General features: G+C 45.7%; 1 protein-coding gene across 1 annotated transcript in view; it reads right to left on the bottom strand.

The window, feature by feature from the left end:
* The window catches only part of pappaa (pregnancy-associated plasma protein A, pappalysin 1a), a 285,790-nt gene that overhangs the window by 168,155 nt on the left and 102,844 nt on the right, over positions 1–14,791 (bottom strand). The window contains exon 8 of the mRNA XM_078227597.1: positions 6,895–7,023. Coding sequence (XP_078083723.1) covers positions 6,895–7,023 — 129 coding nt within the window. The remainder of the gene's footprint in view (positions 1–6,894; positions 7,024–14,791) is intronic.

Below are 14,791 nucleotides of genomic sequence, written 5' to 3'. Positions count from 1 at the left end.
TGACAGTGTGGCCAAAGAACCATTGATTGTCATGGTCTGAACTGAGCCTGTCTAAAGTAGCTGGGGATGCAGGCGCATGCAGACATTGAAGAGCAACTTACACACTGTTACACTCAGCTACTGAATGTTGGACACCTCAAGTACAAAACCTTTGTACGTACATTTGAGTGATGCACTTTGAACCAGAAGTACATTACTGAACCCAACATTCAGCCAATGGGTTCTATCCCGTGGCAGATATAACTCCACCTAAAATCTGGAGAGACACATCCCTCATGATGACAATCAGACCATAGAATCATAGAATAGAATGCCTACAGTGCAGAAAGAGACCATTTGGCCCATCAAATCTACACCGGTTCTCTGACCGAGTATCCCACACAGGCCCTATCCCCAAAACCCCATGTATTTACCCCACTAATTCCTGAGACATTTTGGACACTAAGGGACAATTTAGCATAGCCAGTGAACTTAACCTACATTTACCACTTCCTGAGGATGTCCGGAATCTTCAAAGGACACACCAAAAATCTCCCTTGCCTCTTGAGTCATAGAATCCCTACAGTGCAGAAGGAGGCCATTCGGCCCATCAAGTCTGCACCAATCTCAATCTCACCCAGGCCCCATCCCCATAACCTGATGCATTTTCCCTAGCTAGTTGCACTGACACTAATGGGCAATTTAGCATGGCCAATCCACCTAACCCGCACATCTTTGGAGTGTGGGAGGAAACCGAAGCACCCAGAGGAAACCCACGGGGAGAATGTGCAAACTCAACACAGACAGTGACCCAAGCCGGGAATCGAACCTGGGTCCCTGGCACTGTGAGGCAGCAGTGCTAACCAGTGTGCACCCGTGCCGCCATGGAGCTGGGCTAATACTCTTACAATTTCCTTGTTTGAACCTAAGGCACATTGGAAAAACCTTGAGATAATGGTAATATTCCAAAACAAATACCTGGTTGCCAACGCCACAAAAGAAGCTCTAAAGCTCCATTCCACCCTACAAATGGGACTTATTGAATGATCTCAGAACATTACACGATAAATATGGTCAATTCTGACAGCTCTGGAGAAGAGAGGCAGCACACAATGTGACCACGGAGATCATTCACCAACAATGGAATAGTGTAAACCAACGTCCCATTTGCTTATACATTCAGGCGTTGGCATGCATGTATCAATCTGTATAATCTATCCATTTATCTGTGTATACATATACAGACATGCATACACATATATGTCTGTTATATGTGCAAGGCATTACACTAAATTCAGGAACTCAGTTAATGAACAAGCCTGTTGCGATATCCTTGAGTAGTTCTGAACCTTTTAACTGGGTTAATGAGCTGAATCTTGCCATTAGTGAAGAATTTTTCTTGCACCCTTTAGTTCAAAATTTTTTTGTATCTGAACTGGTTGGAATTGCTAGTTGACAGTGGTGCAGGAAGGATTTTGGAGCATCTGGCGGTGGCATGGTGGTGTTGTCACTGGACTAGTAATCCAGAGACCCAAGGTAACTGGGGAGTGGGTCTTGAATCCCACCATGGCACCACATTTTCATAGCATTGAACACAAAATCTGCTTTGAATCAGTGCAATTGGGCAAGTTGTGTATACATTATGGAGGCATAGAACTCCTACAGTACAGAAGAAGGCCATTCGGCCCATCGAGTCTGTACTGACCACAATCCCACCCAGGCCCTATCCTCGTAACCCTTCATTTACCCTGCTAATCCCCCTGACACTCTGGTCAATTTAGCACAGCCAATCAACCTAACTCGCACATCTTTGGACTGTGGAAGGAAACCGGAGCACCTGGAAGAAACCCACGCAGATATGTGGAGAACGTGCAAACTCCACACAGACAGTGACTCGAGGCTGGAATTGAACCTGGGTCCCTGGCGCTGTGAGGCAGCAGTGCTAACCACTGTGCCACTGAAATATATATATATATTTAAATTGCTTAAAAATATTGCTTAATATATTTCCGAGTGTAACTTGCTGAAGTCTGGTTAATGCAACTGAAAAGGGATTTATCACATGAAATATGCATTTACTTCCTAGTAGCAATCCACCACAACATCCCAATTTTAATCAAAATAATTTTGCCCACAATTTCCAACTTAATTGTTAGGCCATCCTCAAAGGCATGCTAACATGCACTTGGTTAACTAAAACTCCCAATGGTGATAAGAATCATAGAAGCATGTAACCCGTACAGTGAAAAAGGAAGCCATTCAGCCCATTGAGTCTGCACCAAATCTCCAATGAAGCATCTTACCAAGTCCCACCGATCCCTGCCCTATCCCGTAACCCCACATACTCTCTGCCGCCCCCCCCCCCGCAAATCTTTGGGGCAATTTACAATGGCCAATCCACCTAACCTGCACATCCTCGGACTGTGGGAGGAAACCGAGCACCCAGAGGGAACACACACAGACATTGGGAGAACGTGCAAACTCTACACGGACAGTGACCCAAAGCTGGAATCGAACCTGGGTCCCTGGTGCTGTGAGGTAGCCGTGCTAACCATTGTGCCACCCTGCCACACTTCATCCTGGGTGTATTGCAAGTTTGTGGATTGGACTTGCTTCCGCGCGATGTTTTTAGAACAAACACAAAAGGTCACAGGAGCTTAATTTGCACCAAGCACAATTTAAACTTCATATTTGTGGCAGTTAGGCTGATATTTGGGGAATTGCACAGAGAAAAAAAGAAAAGTCAAGTGGAAGCCAATATCATGAAATGATTTCACATGCAGTTATTAACCATGAAAGGGTAATTTGCTGAGAACTTTTGACTGTCAGATTGAATGAGAATTTACAGAGGAGAGAATTGTTGCAATGGGATGGTTATATTGACCCTGCAGCATGGTGGCACAATGGTTAGCACTGCTGCCTCACAAGTCCAGGGACCTGACTTTGATTCCTGGCTTGGGTCACTGTCTGCGTGGAGTTTGCACATTCTCCCTGTGTCTGCTTGGGTTTCCTCCAGGTGCTCCAGTTTCCTCCCACAGTTCAAAGATGTGCGCATTAGGTGCATTGGCCATGCTAAATTGCCCCTTAGTGTCCCGGGATGCATAGATTAGAGGGATTAGTGGGGTAAATATGTGGGGTTATGGGGATAGGGCCTGGGTGGGATTGTTATAGGTGCAGACTCAATGGGCCTAATGCCTAATGGCTTCCTTCTGCACTGTAGGGGTTCCACAAATTTTTTAAATTTATGATGGATAAGACGTGGTTGCTATGATGAAGGTAACTGGAACTGGGACAAATATCCGGTGAGCTTAGCCCGCAGACGGTTAATTACTTCAGTGTTCCATCCAGGGATCTTTTCATTTCCCAGATACCCTGTGTTCCATCACTTCAACACTATCTTCAGATAAAATTTGTCAGGGAAGGATTAGTAAACTATTTCTGCCTCTGGATATTGGAAGCCATGGCATGAAAGATTATTTGACTCATCGAATGAACTCATTGAAGGACAAGCTCCAATTTCATTAACAATTATTTAATTAATATTTCTATCAAAATTCACATGCCAAAAAAAAAATTCAAAAGCCTCCCACAAAAGTTCCAGTTGGGCCGCTGCCACTCCAGATTTTTCTTTTGGATGAGGTGGTCTTATAGTCATTAGTTTTGAAGCCATCACCATCTCACAGTGTCCATATATTTCCTTTTGATGTGCACTGCTACACTATTCTCTAGTGCCAAACAGACCTGGGTATCTCACCTTTTCAATCAGTATAAAATATTGACAGAATTGCATTGACAGGGACACTTATGGCAGAATATTTCCCATCCAGCCTGTGACGGGATGCGGGGGGAGCGTCCATGCAAAAGTCTGTTGACTTCGGGCAGGATTTTCCAGTTTTGGAGCAAGAAATAGCCTCTTTCCATATCGTAACTCTTCTCTCTTTGGAAATCCCGCCCATAGAGTCATAGGGATAGATACACAAGACGTAAATAGGCCCTTCGGTCCAATTCGTTCATGCCGACCAGGTTTCCTAAACTGAACTAGTCTCACTTGCCTGTGTTTGGCCCATATCCCTCTAAACCTTTCCCATCCATGTACCTGTCCAAATGTCTTTCAAATGTAAGTGTACCCGCCTCTACCACCTCCTCTGGCAGCTCATTCTGTCCATGCATCACCCTCTGGGTGAAAATGTTGCACCTCAGGTTCCTTTTAAATCTTTCCCCTCTCACCTTAAACCTATGCCCTCTAGTTTTGGACTCCCCCACCCTGGGGTAAAGACATTGACTATTCATCTTATCTATGCCCCTCTTGATTTTATGAAGCTCTATAAGGTCACCCCTCATACTCCTACGCTCCAGGGGAAAAGATTGGATAGGCTAGGGTTGTTTTGCTTGGAACAGAGGAGGCGAAGGTGCGACCTAATTGAAGTTTACAAAATTAAGAGGGTCTTAGATAGGGTAGGTGGGAAGAATTTGTTTCCCCCAGCTGAGGGGTCAATTACCAGTGGACATAGATTTAAGGCGATTGGTAGAATGATTGGATGGGGACATGAGGAAAACATTTTTCTTGTGGAGGGTGGAAGACATCTCAAATTCACCACCGAAATGGGTGGTTGAGGCAGAAACACGCAACTTATTTAAAAGGTGAAGTTAAAGTTTATTTATTAGTCACAAGTAAGGCTTACATTAACACTGCAATAGAGTCACTGTGAAATTCCCCTAGTCACCACAGTCTGACACCTGTTCGGGTCAATGCACCTGACCAGCATGTCTTTCAGAACGTGGGAGGAAACCGGAGCACCCGGAGGAAACCCATGCAGACACGGGGAGAACATGCAAACTCCACACAGGCAGTTACCCAAGTCAGGGATCGAACCCGGGTCCCTGGCACTGTGAAGCAGCAGTGCTAACCACTGTGCTACCGTGCCACCCCGGTACCTAGATCTGCACCTGAAATGCTGCAACCGCTACGGACCAGATGCCGGAAAGTGGGATTAAAATAAATGATTTATTCCTTTTTTGGCCAGCACAGACATGAATGGCCTTTTTCTATGTCATAACTTTTCACTGGGTCTGTTTTGGGATCGTTTTTTGAACAGCGGCCCCTTTAAGGATTTATGCAAAGGTAGCTCAAGACTCTGAAATTTTGTCAGAGCTTAATCCACGAGATCAGATGGATTTAGGAGTTTGCGCATTAAATGGGGAGATACCAATTATGCACGAACATATGAACATTAGGAGCAGGAGTAGACCATTCAGCCCCTTGAGCCTGCTCCGCCATTCAATATGATTATGGCTGATCTGATTGTAACCTCAACTCCACATTCTGCCTACCTTGATATCCTTCCATCCCCTCATTAATCAAGAATATGTCTAGCTTCCACTGCCTTTGAAGGAAGAGAGTTCCAGAGGTTCATGACCCTCTGAGAGAAAATAATTTTTAAAGCTTTTTGCGAAAGTTTTATTAGTCACAAGTAGGCTTACAATTAACACTGCAATGAAGTAACTGTGAAAATCCCCTAGTCGCCACATTCTGGTGCCTGCTTGGGTACATTGAGGGAGAATTTAGCATGGCCAATGCACCTAACTTGCACGTCTTTCTGACTGTGGGAGGAAACTGGAGCAACCGGAGAGAACCCACGCAGACACGGGGAGAATGTGCAAACTCCACACAGACCCAAACTGGAAATCAAAGCTGGGTCACTGGCACTGTGAGGCAGCAGTGCTGACCATTGTGCCAAATTCTCATCTCTTCTTAAATGAGCGAATTCTTATTGTTTAAATAGTAACCTCCTACTTCCATTTTCTCCAACAAGAGGGAATATCTTCTCCACCTTCAACTTGCCAATACCCCTCACGATCGTAAAGGTTTTGATTAAGTCGCCTCTTAGTCTTCTATGCTCTAATGGATACAAACCTAATCCCTCCAACCTTTCCTCATAAGACAACTCACCTTGCTGGTCTGAGCCTGGTAAACTTTCTCTGAACTATTTCTAATGCATTTACAAATTTCCTTCAATATACAGACCAATACTGTACACAATTTTCCAGATGTGGTCTCACCAAAGCCCTGTACAACTGAAGCATAGCCTCCCTATTTTTGTAATCAGTTCTCGTCAGACAAAACAATAAGTATTAGCTTTCCTAATTGCCTGCTGTACCTCTACACTCGACTTTTGCGATTCTTGCACTAGGACACCCAGATCTTTCTGTATCTCAGAGCTTTGCAATGTCACACCATTTAGATAATGAGCTTATTTTTTATTCTTCCTGCCAAAATGGACAATTTCACATTTGCCCACACTATAGTTCCTTTTGCCAGATTTTTGCCCACCCACTTAACCTGGTTATATCCTTTTGTAACCTCCTTATGTCCAAATTACTTTCCTACCTATCTTTGTGTCAACAGCAAATTTAACCACCATACCTTCAGTCCCTTCATCCTAGTTATTTGTATAAATTGCAAAATGTTGAGGTCCCAGCACTGATCCCTGTGGCAAATCATTCATCACTAGAGCCAACTTGAAAAAGACCCGTTCATGTCTACTCTGTTTCTTGTTAGCTAATCAATCTTCAATCCATGCCAAGATGTTACCGCCTAAACCATGAGCTTTCATTTTCCACAATAACCTTTGATACAGCACTTTATCAAATGTCTTCTGGAAATCTAAGTACAGTGCATCCACTGGTTCCCCTTACCCACAGAAAACATGACAATTGCATCACTTCCATCATTGAGCTGCCTGTGATTTCTATGCATAAATCGGGCATTAAAAATCCAGGACCTTCTGGCCCACAACTTCATTGAATCAGAGAGTACAAAGGGAGCCCAAAAATAAAACCCAATGTGATTAATTAGGCAATTGAACACTTTGAAATGAGGTGACCCAGAGTCTGGCACACATCTAGTAAACTTACTTTTGGATGAATCCATCTCCGCAGTAAGCTGCTCCATACACATGTTTTAGTTGTGGCGAAGGTTCGCTTTCATCAGAGCCCATGACAACTGCCACCTGATACGTATACAAAGTGCCAGGTTTAACATCCCTGAGGATGGAAAGAAAAAAAAACACAATAAATGGGCATTGTCTTTGTTTGGAACTGTCGCTGGTTTTCCTGCCTTTCAGTGGAAACCTTCCTGAGGCATTTGGTGGACAGCTGTAATATTATCCTGATCTGCTGTCCACAACATCCACGTTTGGTTGGTTCACTTTGGTGATATTTCTAAACAGCTCCATTTCACAAAGGGGGAAAAGATCTTGGGCAGTACTCTCCTTTCCGATCCACACTTCGTTTCTGTGTGTTTAAGTTTTAAGTTTAAGTTTATTTATTAGTGTCACAAGTAGGCTTGCATTCATAGAAATCATAGAAACCCTACAGTGCAGAAAGAGGCCATTTGGCCCATCGAGTCTGCACTGACCACAATCCCACCCAGGCCCTACCCCCATATCCCAACACATTTACCCACTAATCCCTCTAATCTACACATCTCAGGACACTAAGGGGCAATGTTTTAGCATGGCCAATGAACGTAACCCGCACATCTTTGGACTGTGGGAGGAAACTGGAGCACCCAGAGGAAACCCACGCAGACACGAGGAGAATGTGCAAACTCCACACACAAGTGACCCAAGCCGGGAATCGAACCCAGGCCCCTGGAGCTGTGAAAGAGCAGTGCTAACCATTGTGCTACCGTGCTGCCCAAAACCAGAGTGCCCGGAGGAAACCCACATAGCCATGGGGAGAACGTACAGACTCCGCACAGACAGTGACTTAAGCTGGGAATCGAACGTGGTTCTCCCCGGTGCTGCGAGGCAGCACTGCTAACCACTGTGCCACCGTGCGATGAAGTTACTGTGAAAATCCCCTCGCTGCCACACTCTGGTGCCTGTTCAGGTACACTGAGGGAGAATTTAGCATGGCCAATGCACCTAACCAGCACATCTTACGGACAAGCATCACTTTCCACAGGCCACAGGAACACATGTTCACACTTTTCACAGGTACTTCCACAGGCGGCACAGTGGTTAGCACTGCTGCCTCACAGCGCCAGGGATCTGGATTCGTTTCCGGCCTTGGGTGACTGTTTGTGTGGAGTTTGCATGTTCTTCCCGTGTCTGTGTGGGTTTCCCCCGGATGCTCCGGTTTCCTCCCACACACTAAAGATGTGCGGGCTAGGTTTGTTTGTCAAGCTAAACTGCCGTTTGGTGTCGGGGGGGGGGGGGGGGGGGGGGGGGGGGGGGGCGGCGGGGGGTGCTTAGCAGAGTAAATATGTGGGGTTATGGGAATAGAGCCTGGGTGGGATTGTTGTCGGTGCAGACTCGATGGACCGAATGACCTCCTTCTGCACTGTAAGGATTCTATGATTCTACCTGCCAGTCTGTAACCTGTTTGTCCTGTAATTGGACACACATGTACAATAACTGTTACATTTCCAGGCTGGGTGTGAAGACACAGACATCACAATTTGCTGAACTACGTTCGGAGAGTTAACTTGTCTCTTTTTTGCTGTACATATCTGTACATATTTTCCGTTTTGATTACTATACTGTTTAGTCTTGATGGAATCCACATCTGAGTGATCCCCGACGAGGGGTGCAGACGGGGTTGGTGGATGTGTGAAGAAAGACACAAATGTTCTGCTGTCTCTGAACTGATATTTATATGAATCGGTAAGTTCAATGCTCGCAAGATCAAAACTTAAACAGGCACTTTGTAGGCACTGTTTTTTTCATCTACTTTGCCACCATTAAGAAAAGATAAATGGCATCCAACATCTTTTCAAAGCCACTTGTTGAGTTGAAGAAATAAGTTATGAGCATGAATAAGTTTTCCAAAGTATAATTTCAGTTAGCAGCTGGCCTCTAGAATCTGGGCACGGCTTCGAGTTAAACCAAATATTTATTCCTTGCCCTTTACTTTAATAGCTATGATGTGGAGATGCCGGTGTTGGACTGGGGTGGGCACAGTAAGAAGTCTCACAACATCAGGTTAAAGTCCAACAGATTTATTTGGAATCTTGAGCTTTCGGAGCACTGCTCCTTCCTCAGGTGGGGAGTGAGTAGATATGGAGACAAGCTGTAGGGTTTTCCAAACACTTTGGCCCCTGTGGTCCGCACGGTGGCACAGTTGTTAGCTTTGCTCCTTCACAGCACCGGAGACCCCGTTTCAATTCCGGAATTGTGTCATCACCTGATGAAGGAGCAGCGCTCCAAAAGCTTGTGATTCCAAATAAATCTGCTGGACTTTAACCTGGTGTTGTGAGACTTCTTATTTTACATTAATAGGTTTATTATTGGAGAGCAGTGCTCGACAAATCAACTCCTTTACCATGACATTCGATCAAACAATTGATACCCAGATCAGGGCTGAATGGACACACAAGTCTCAGAACTTAGGTTCACAATCTCTTGATCTAAATTTGGTACCCAGGAATATGCCATGTCCAATTTTTTGTACTGGGGTTTTAAATAAAAACTCCTCTTGTCTGATCCATATTTTGAAAGCAGCTGCTGTCTTTCAGCTTTATTTGCAGATACTTTCTCTTCTTGTATTTTTAGTACCACGCTCATTCTCGTTCTAGGTCATAGTAAACAGAAGGAAAGCATGGCAATACATTTGGTGAAATGGTGGATTGTATCCAGTCAGTGGATGGCATGGTGGTTAGCACTGCTGCCTCACAGCGCCAGGGACCCGGGTTCAATTCCGACCTCGGGTCACTGTTTGTGTGGAGTTTGCACGTTCCCCCCATGTCTGCGTGGGTTTCCTCCGGATGCTCCAGTTTCCTCCCACACTATAAAGATGCGTGGGTCAGGTGGATTTGCCATGTTAAATTGTCCCTTAGTGTCAAGGGGCTTAGAAGGTTAAATATATGGGTTTAGGGGGATAGGGCCTGGGTGGGATTGTTGTCAGTACAGACTTGATGGGCCACATGGCCTCCTTCTGCACTGTAGAGATTCTGTAAAAAAAAGCATCTTGCACAACTACTTTTCAGAACAAAAGTTGAACTTGATAGGGACTATTGCAATGCAAACTTGCCACAGCAGCTAAATATGGTGTTAGAGAAATGTTCCCCGAAGTCAGACAGTTCCTGGAACTCAGCCTGACCTGGAAACTCTGCTTCTCCCCACCACACACAGAGTCAAGTAATGCATTTTTCAACACAGTGAGTTGTTATAGTCTGGAATTCACTAAGGGTGTTGAAAGCAGATTCAATAATTACTTTCCAGGGGGAACTGGATATACACTTGAAGAGGATACATTTATAAGGTTATGGAGGGAAAGGAAGGGGAGTGGGACGAATGGGGTAGCTCTTTCAAAGCCAGCGCAAATTGCTGGGGAGAATCGTCTCCTCCTGTGTTGTATGAAATTATGGCTTGTGAATGGGGAATCAGCTTTTGCAATTGTTAGACAGGTTCTGCCACCCTTTATGTGTGATATCATGACTGTGGTCAAATTTGTAAGACATCAAATTTCTATTATTTAATGCACAGAGAAATTATATTCTTAAATTGCAGCAATTTAAAATTACATCAAGCTGAAGTAAAAGAAAAAGAAATTCGAGAATATTCATTCAAGGGATGTGGACTTTGTTGACTGGACCAGCATTCATAACCCATCCCTAACCATCTTGAGAAGGTGGTGGTGAGCTGCCTTCTTGAACCATTGCAGATCATCTGGGGTAGGAGGGAATTGCAGGATTTTGATCCAAAGGCAGTGAGGGAAAGGCGATATATTTCCAAGTCAGGATGGTGAGTGGCTTGGAGGAGAACTTCCAGCTGGTGGTGTCCCTGTGTGTCTGTGACCCTTGTCTTTCTAGATGGCAGTGGACGTGGCTTAGCAACGTGCGAAGGAAACTTGGTGAGTTCCTACAGTGCATCTTGTAGATGGTAAACAGTGCTGCTACTGTGCACTGGTCGTGGAGGGAGTAAATATTTGTGGAAGGGATGTCAATCAAGTGGGCTGCTTTGTCCTGGATAGTGTCAAGTTTCTTGAGCGTTGTTGGAAATGCACTCAACCAGGTAAGTGGAGAATATTCCACCACATGCCTGACTTGTGCCTTACAGATTGTGGACAGGGAGTTAGGAGGTGAGTTACTCAATGCATGATTCCTTGCCTCTGACCTGCTCTTGTATTTTTGCCTCTTCCGCCATTTTCACATGAGAGAGGCCCTCACCACTGAGTAAATTCAAGCCCCAGTGTAGCTTTCCCGGTCAATGTCCAAAGTAATTTTCCTCTCTGTGTACTTTGACCAGAGAACCAGCCTGTCATCTGACAGCTGATGGAGCGCATACGTCTTTGTTAACACTATAAAAATCCTCCAAGTCTGCGAAAAATATTTACTGCTTGCCCCATTTAGCTCCATCCCTTTCACTCCGATGGTAGCTGTTTATTGTTCCAGATACAGCCAGCCATTCAGCGAAAAGGGCAGGTGAGCAGGTCTTGCATGGATTTGTCTGCAATTCTTGGCATCAGCTCTGCCCCATTACTTAGGCTGACTGGAAGCATCTTTCAGTAGCTGAAAGGGTGGATAAATAATCTGCAGAATTACGTTTGACCATAAGCAGTGCTGGAGTCCAAAAAAAGGGGGGATTGCATTTTTGGAAATATCTAGTGCACAAGCAGGAAATTCATTTCATCAGAAATTTTTACAATGTGTTTGCAGCCAGTGGTCAGTTTAATTACCTCAATGATTATAGCAGACGCAAGTTCCATGATGTGGACACTAAACTCTACAAAGTGGTCATGTACCTCAGTCCTGATTTTAAACCAGGGCCTACGTGTATCAGAGGATCATCAGGCAGATTCAGTCCATCTAGTCTGCACCAATTTACCGAAAGAACATCTTACCCAGCCACCTCCCCCCCACCAACACCCCCCCCCCCCCCCCTCCCCACCAAACTCCTGTAATCCCATTCATTACCATGGCTTATCCATCTAACCTACATATCGTTGGACACTGACGGACAATTTAGCTTGGTCAATCCACCTAACCGGCACATCTTTGGAGTGTGGGAAGAAACCGGAGCACCCGGATGAAACCCACGCAGACACGGGGAGAACGTGCAGTCAGTGACCCAAGGCCAGAATCAAACCAGGCGTCCGGCGGTGTGAGGCAGCAACGCTAACCACTGTGCCACCTGCTGCCGACAGGGGCCAAAGTGGTTGGAAAATCCTACAGCCTGCTTCCATGTCTACCCACTCCCCACCTCATAAGTGGAATGATTCTGGGATTTTAACTCCTGGACCTCATTTAATTGATTGGTGCTGTCGGACTTCTGCCCAAACCCAGCGGGATTTCACTATCTTTCCAGTGAATAGGAGACTGAATTCGGACTTTAAGGCTGGAATTTTACCGCCTTACCTGCCCCGGAATCAGGGCGGGCAAGGCTCGCAGAATGGACATCTCCGTTGGCTTCGGGCTGGATTTCATGATCTCGCCTGTGCGTGATCGTAACATCCCGCCCTAAGAGTTCCCCTTTGAGGACAAGGGGTGTTGGTCCCTGGCATGCAATTCTGTGGAGGGTACTCCAGTGGTGACCATTGTCTGGGGAGGCGAAACGCAGTTGTGGGCAGGAGCAGCCTCATGTTTCCTTGTGGAGTCTGTAGGCTACACATCCAATGCTCTGAAAACTGCAAAGAAACCTAAAATAAATTAAAAACAATTATATATTTTTTCTGTATGGTTTGTGTTGACCTCAGTTCTATTTACTGCCAACATTCACCAACGGTTTTGGCACTGGGCATCACGTATGTGTGCGGAAGGTTAAGATGGCATCACGGTGAAAATGATGCCATTGTTTCCCTAAATTTAAATATTAATTGTCTGCCTTAGAATGCTGAAACTGTGTCTTGTGAAAAAGGCACATGACTGGCACACGGCCACTTCCATCTAGAAGGACAAGGGAAGCAGATACATGGGAACACCACCAACTGCAGGTTCCACTCCAGGCTACTCACTATCCTGACTTGGAAACATATCGCCGTTCTTTCGCAGTCGCTGTGTCAGAATCCTGGAATTCTCTCCCTAACGGCATTGTGGGTCAACCTACAGCAGGTGGACTGCAGCGATTCAAGAAGGCAGCTCACCACCACCTTCTCAAGGGCAATTAGGGATGGGCAATAAATGTTGGCCAGCCAGCGACGCCCGTGTCCCACGAATGAATAAAAGAAAAACCACACTGGACACTGTTGAACACCACTTTATGCACTTGCCGGTCCCACTTCTGTTGGCAGGCAGAGTTAATATTGGGCCCTTTGGGCACAAGGGTTTGTAGTAAATAATGGGATTAAACAGACACTTTAAGCCCGAGATGTACAGTACGAATATTAAGCATGGAAGAAATGTACAAGATCAATCATTCACGCTCGCAGCCACTATAAAAGCTGCTTTATTACAACGAACACCTGCAAGGAAGGCGCAACTCAGGATTAACCCGAGGCTGTGTCTGTAAGGTAGTTCACAGGGCTGCGGTGTGCATAACTTAAACCTGTAAAATTCTCATCAATATCACGAAGCTATCAAGCCACAACCCAATTGGAGGTGCAAATGATGTCATTAGGTGGAAGTGCAAAGTGCCAGGGATTTACGGATGTTCAGTGAACCGCAAGACTCCGTCATGATCATTAACTCCTTCCAAAAGAAACTGAGGATGTTTTTAAAATACAATTGGACAAACTTGCTTCCAGGATTTGCATCTTTGCCTCCTACCTGGCATTATATCAGCTAGGTGAACATTCACATGATTATATACATTCTCCTTCCACTCTTAGCCACAGAGAAGAACAATTTTAACTTTCCGTCCTCACAACAATGAGAATTGGGATCATAGAATCCTACAGTGCAGAAGAATGCCATTCAGCCCATCGAGTCTGCACCAACCACAATCCCACCCAGGCCCTATCCCCATAACCCCATGCATTTAACCTAGCTAATTCCCCCTGCACGAAGGGTCAATTTAGCATGGCCAATCCATCTAACCCGCACATCGTTGGACTGTGGGAGGAAACCGGAGCACCCGGAGGAAACTCACACAGACACGGGGAGAATGTGCAAACTCCACACAGACAGCGACCCAAGCCGGGAATTGAACCCAGGTCCCTGGAGCGGTAAGGCAGCGGTGCTAACCGCTGTGCCACTGTCCCTTGAATGAATAAAAAAACTTAGAACTTTGTTCAACATCAGAATGGGTCCTGAGGTCTGCCCTTGTTGGGAACTGGGGACATGAATTGGCATAGGGGCTATAAAGGACCAAGAAGGCGAGTAGAGGGGCATAGGTTGGCGCTGAAAGAGTGGGGGGCCATGGGCATGAGAGGTCATAGAGATCATAGAGGCTGAATGCAGGTGCATATTCATGGAGGGTATGAGGAGCCATGGGTGTTGGTAGAGGGCATGAACTAGCATTGGTCAGCGTGGATGGGCATAAGAAACGTGTTAGGGTGATGTGGGATGAAGGGCTTTTTCTTGTATTATTCTTTTCCTTGAATCTTCAACACAGTACTGGTGCTGAGGCAAGTCTTCCACCCAGCCTGCCTCCAAACACTGCAGTCTTCCTACACGTTTCGGTGGGGAGGAGGGGGGGTCACCCTGCCTGCCTTGTATTTCACCCTGTCCCAACACTGCCCAACCCCCCTTCCTCAGTGATGTGGAAACTATATCCCAGGTCGGATTTGCAGCTGGGAAATGTTCCGACTCTGAGATTCTGAGCCAGGTTTCTGTGTGGCACCACTTCCCGGCTACTTCTCCTTGTCTGAAAGTCATAACTTGTGCCAGCTGAAGATTCACGACTCTTCAGTAGCTTGTGTGACTATGTGT

This window comes from Mustelus asterias, chromosome 13 (assembly GCF_964213995.1).
Source record: "Mustelus asterias chromosome 13, sMusAst1.hap1.1, whole genome shotgun sequence".
Taxonomy (NCBI): Eukaryota; Metazoa; Chordata; class Chondrichthyes; order Carcharhiniformes; family Triakidae; genus Mustelus; species Mustelus asterias.
The sequence above is the reverse complement of the archived record's forward strand: the minus strand, read 5'-3'. Positions and strand labels throughout refer to the sequence as shown.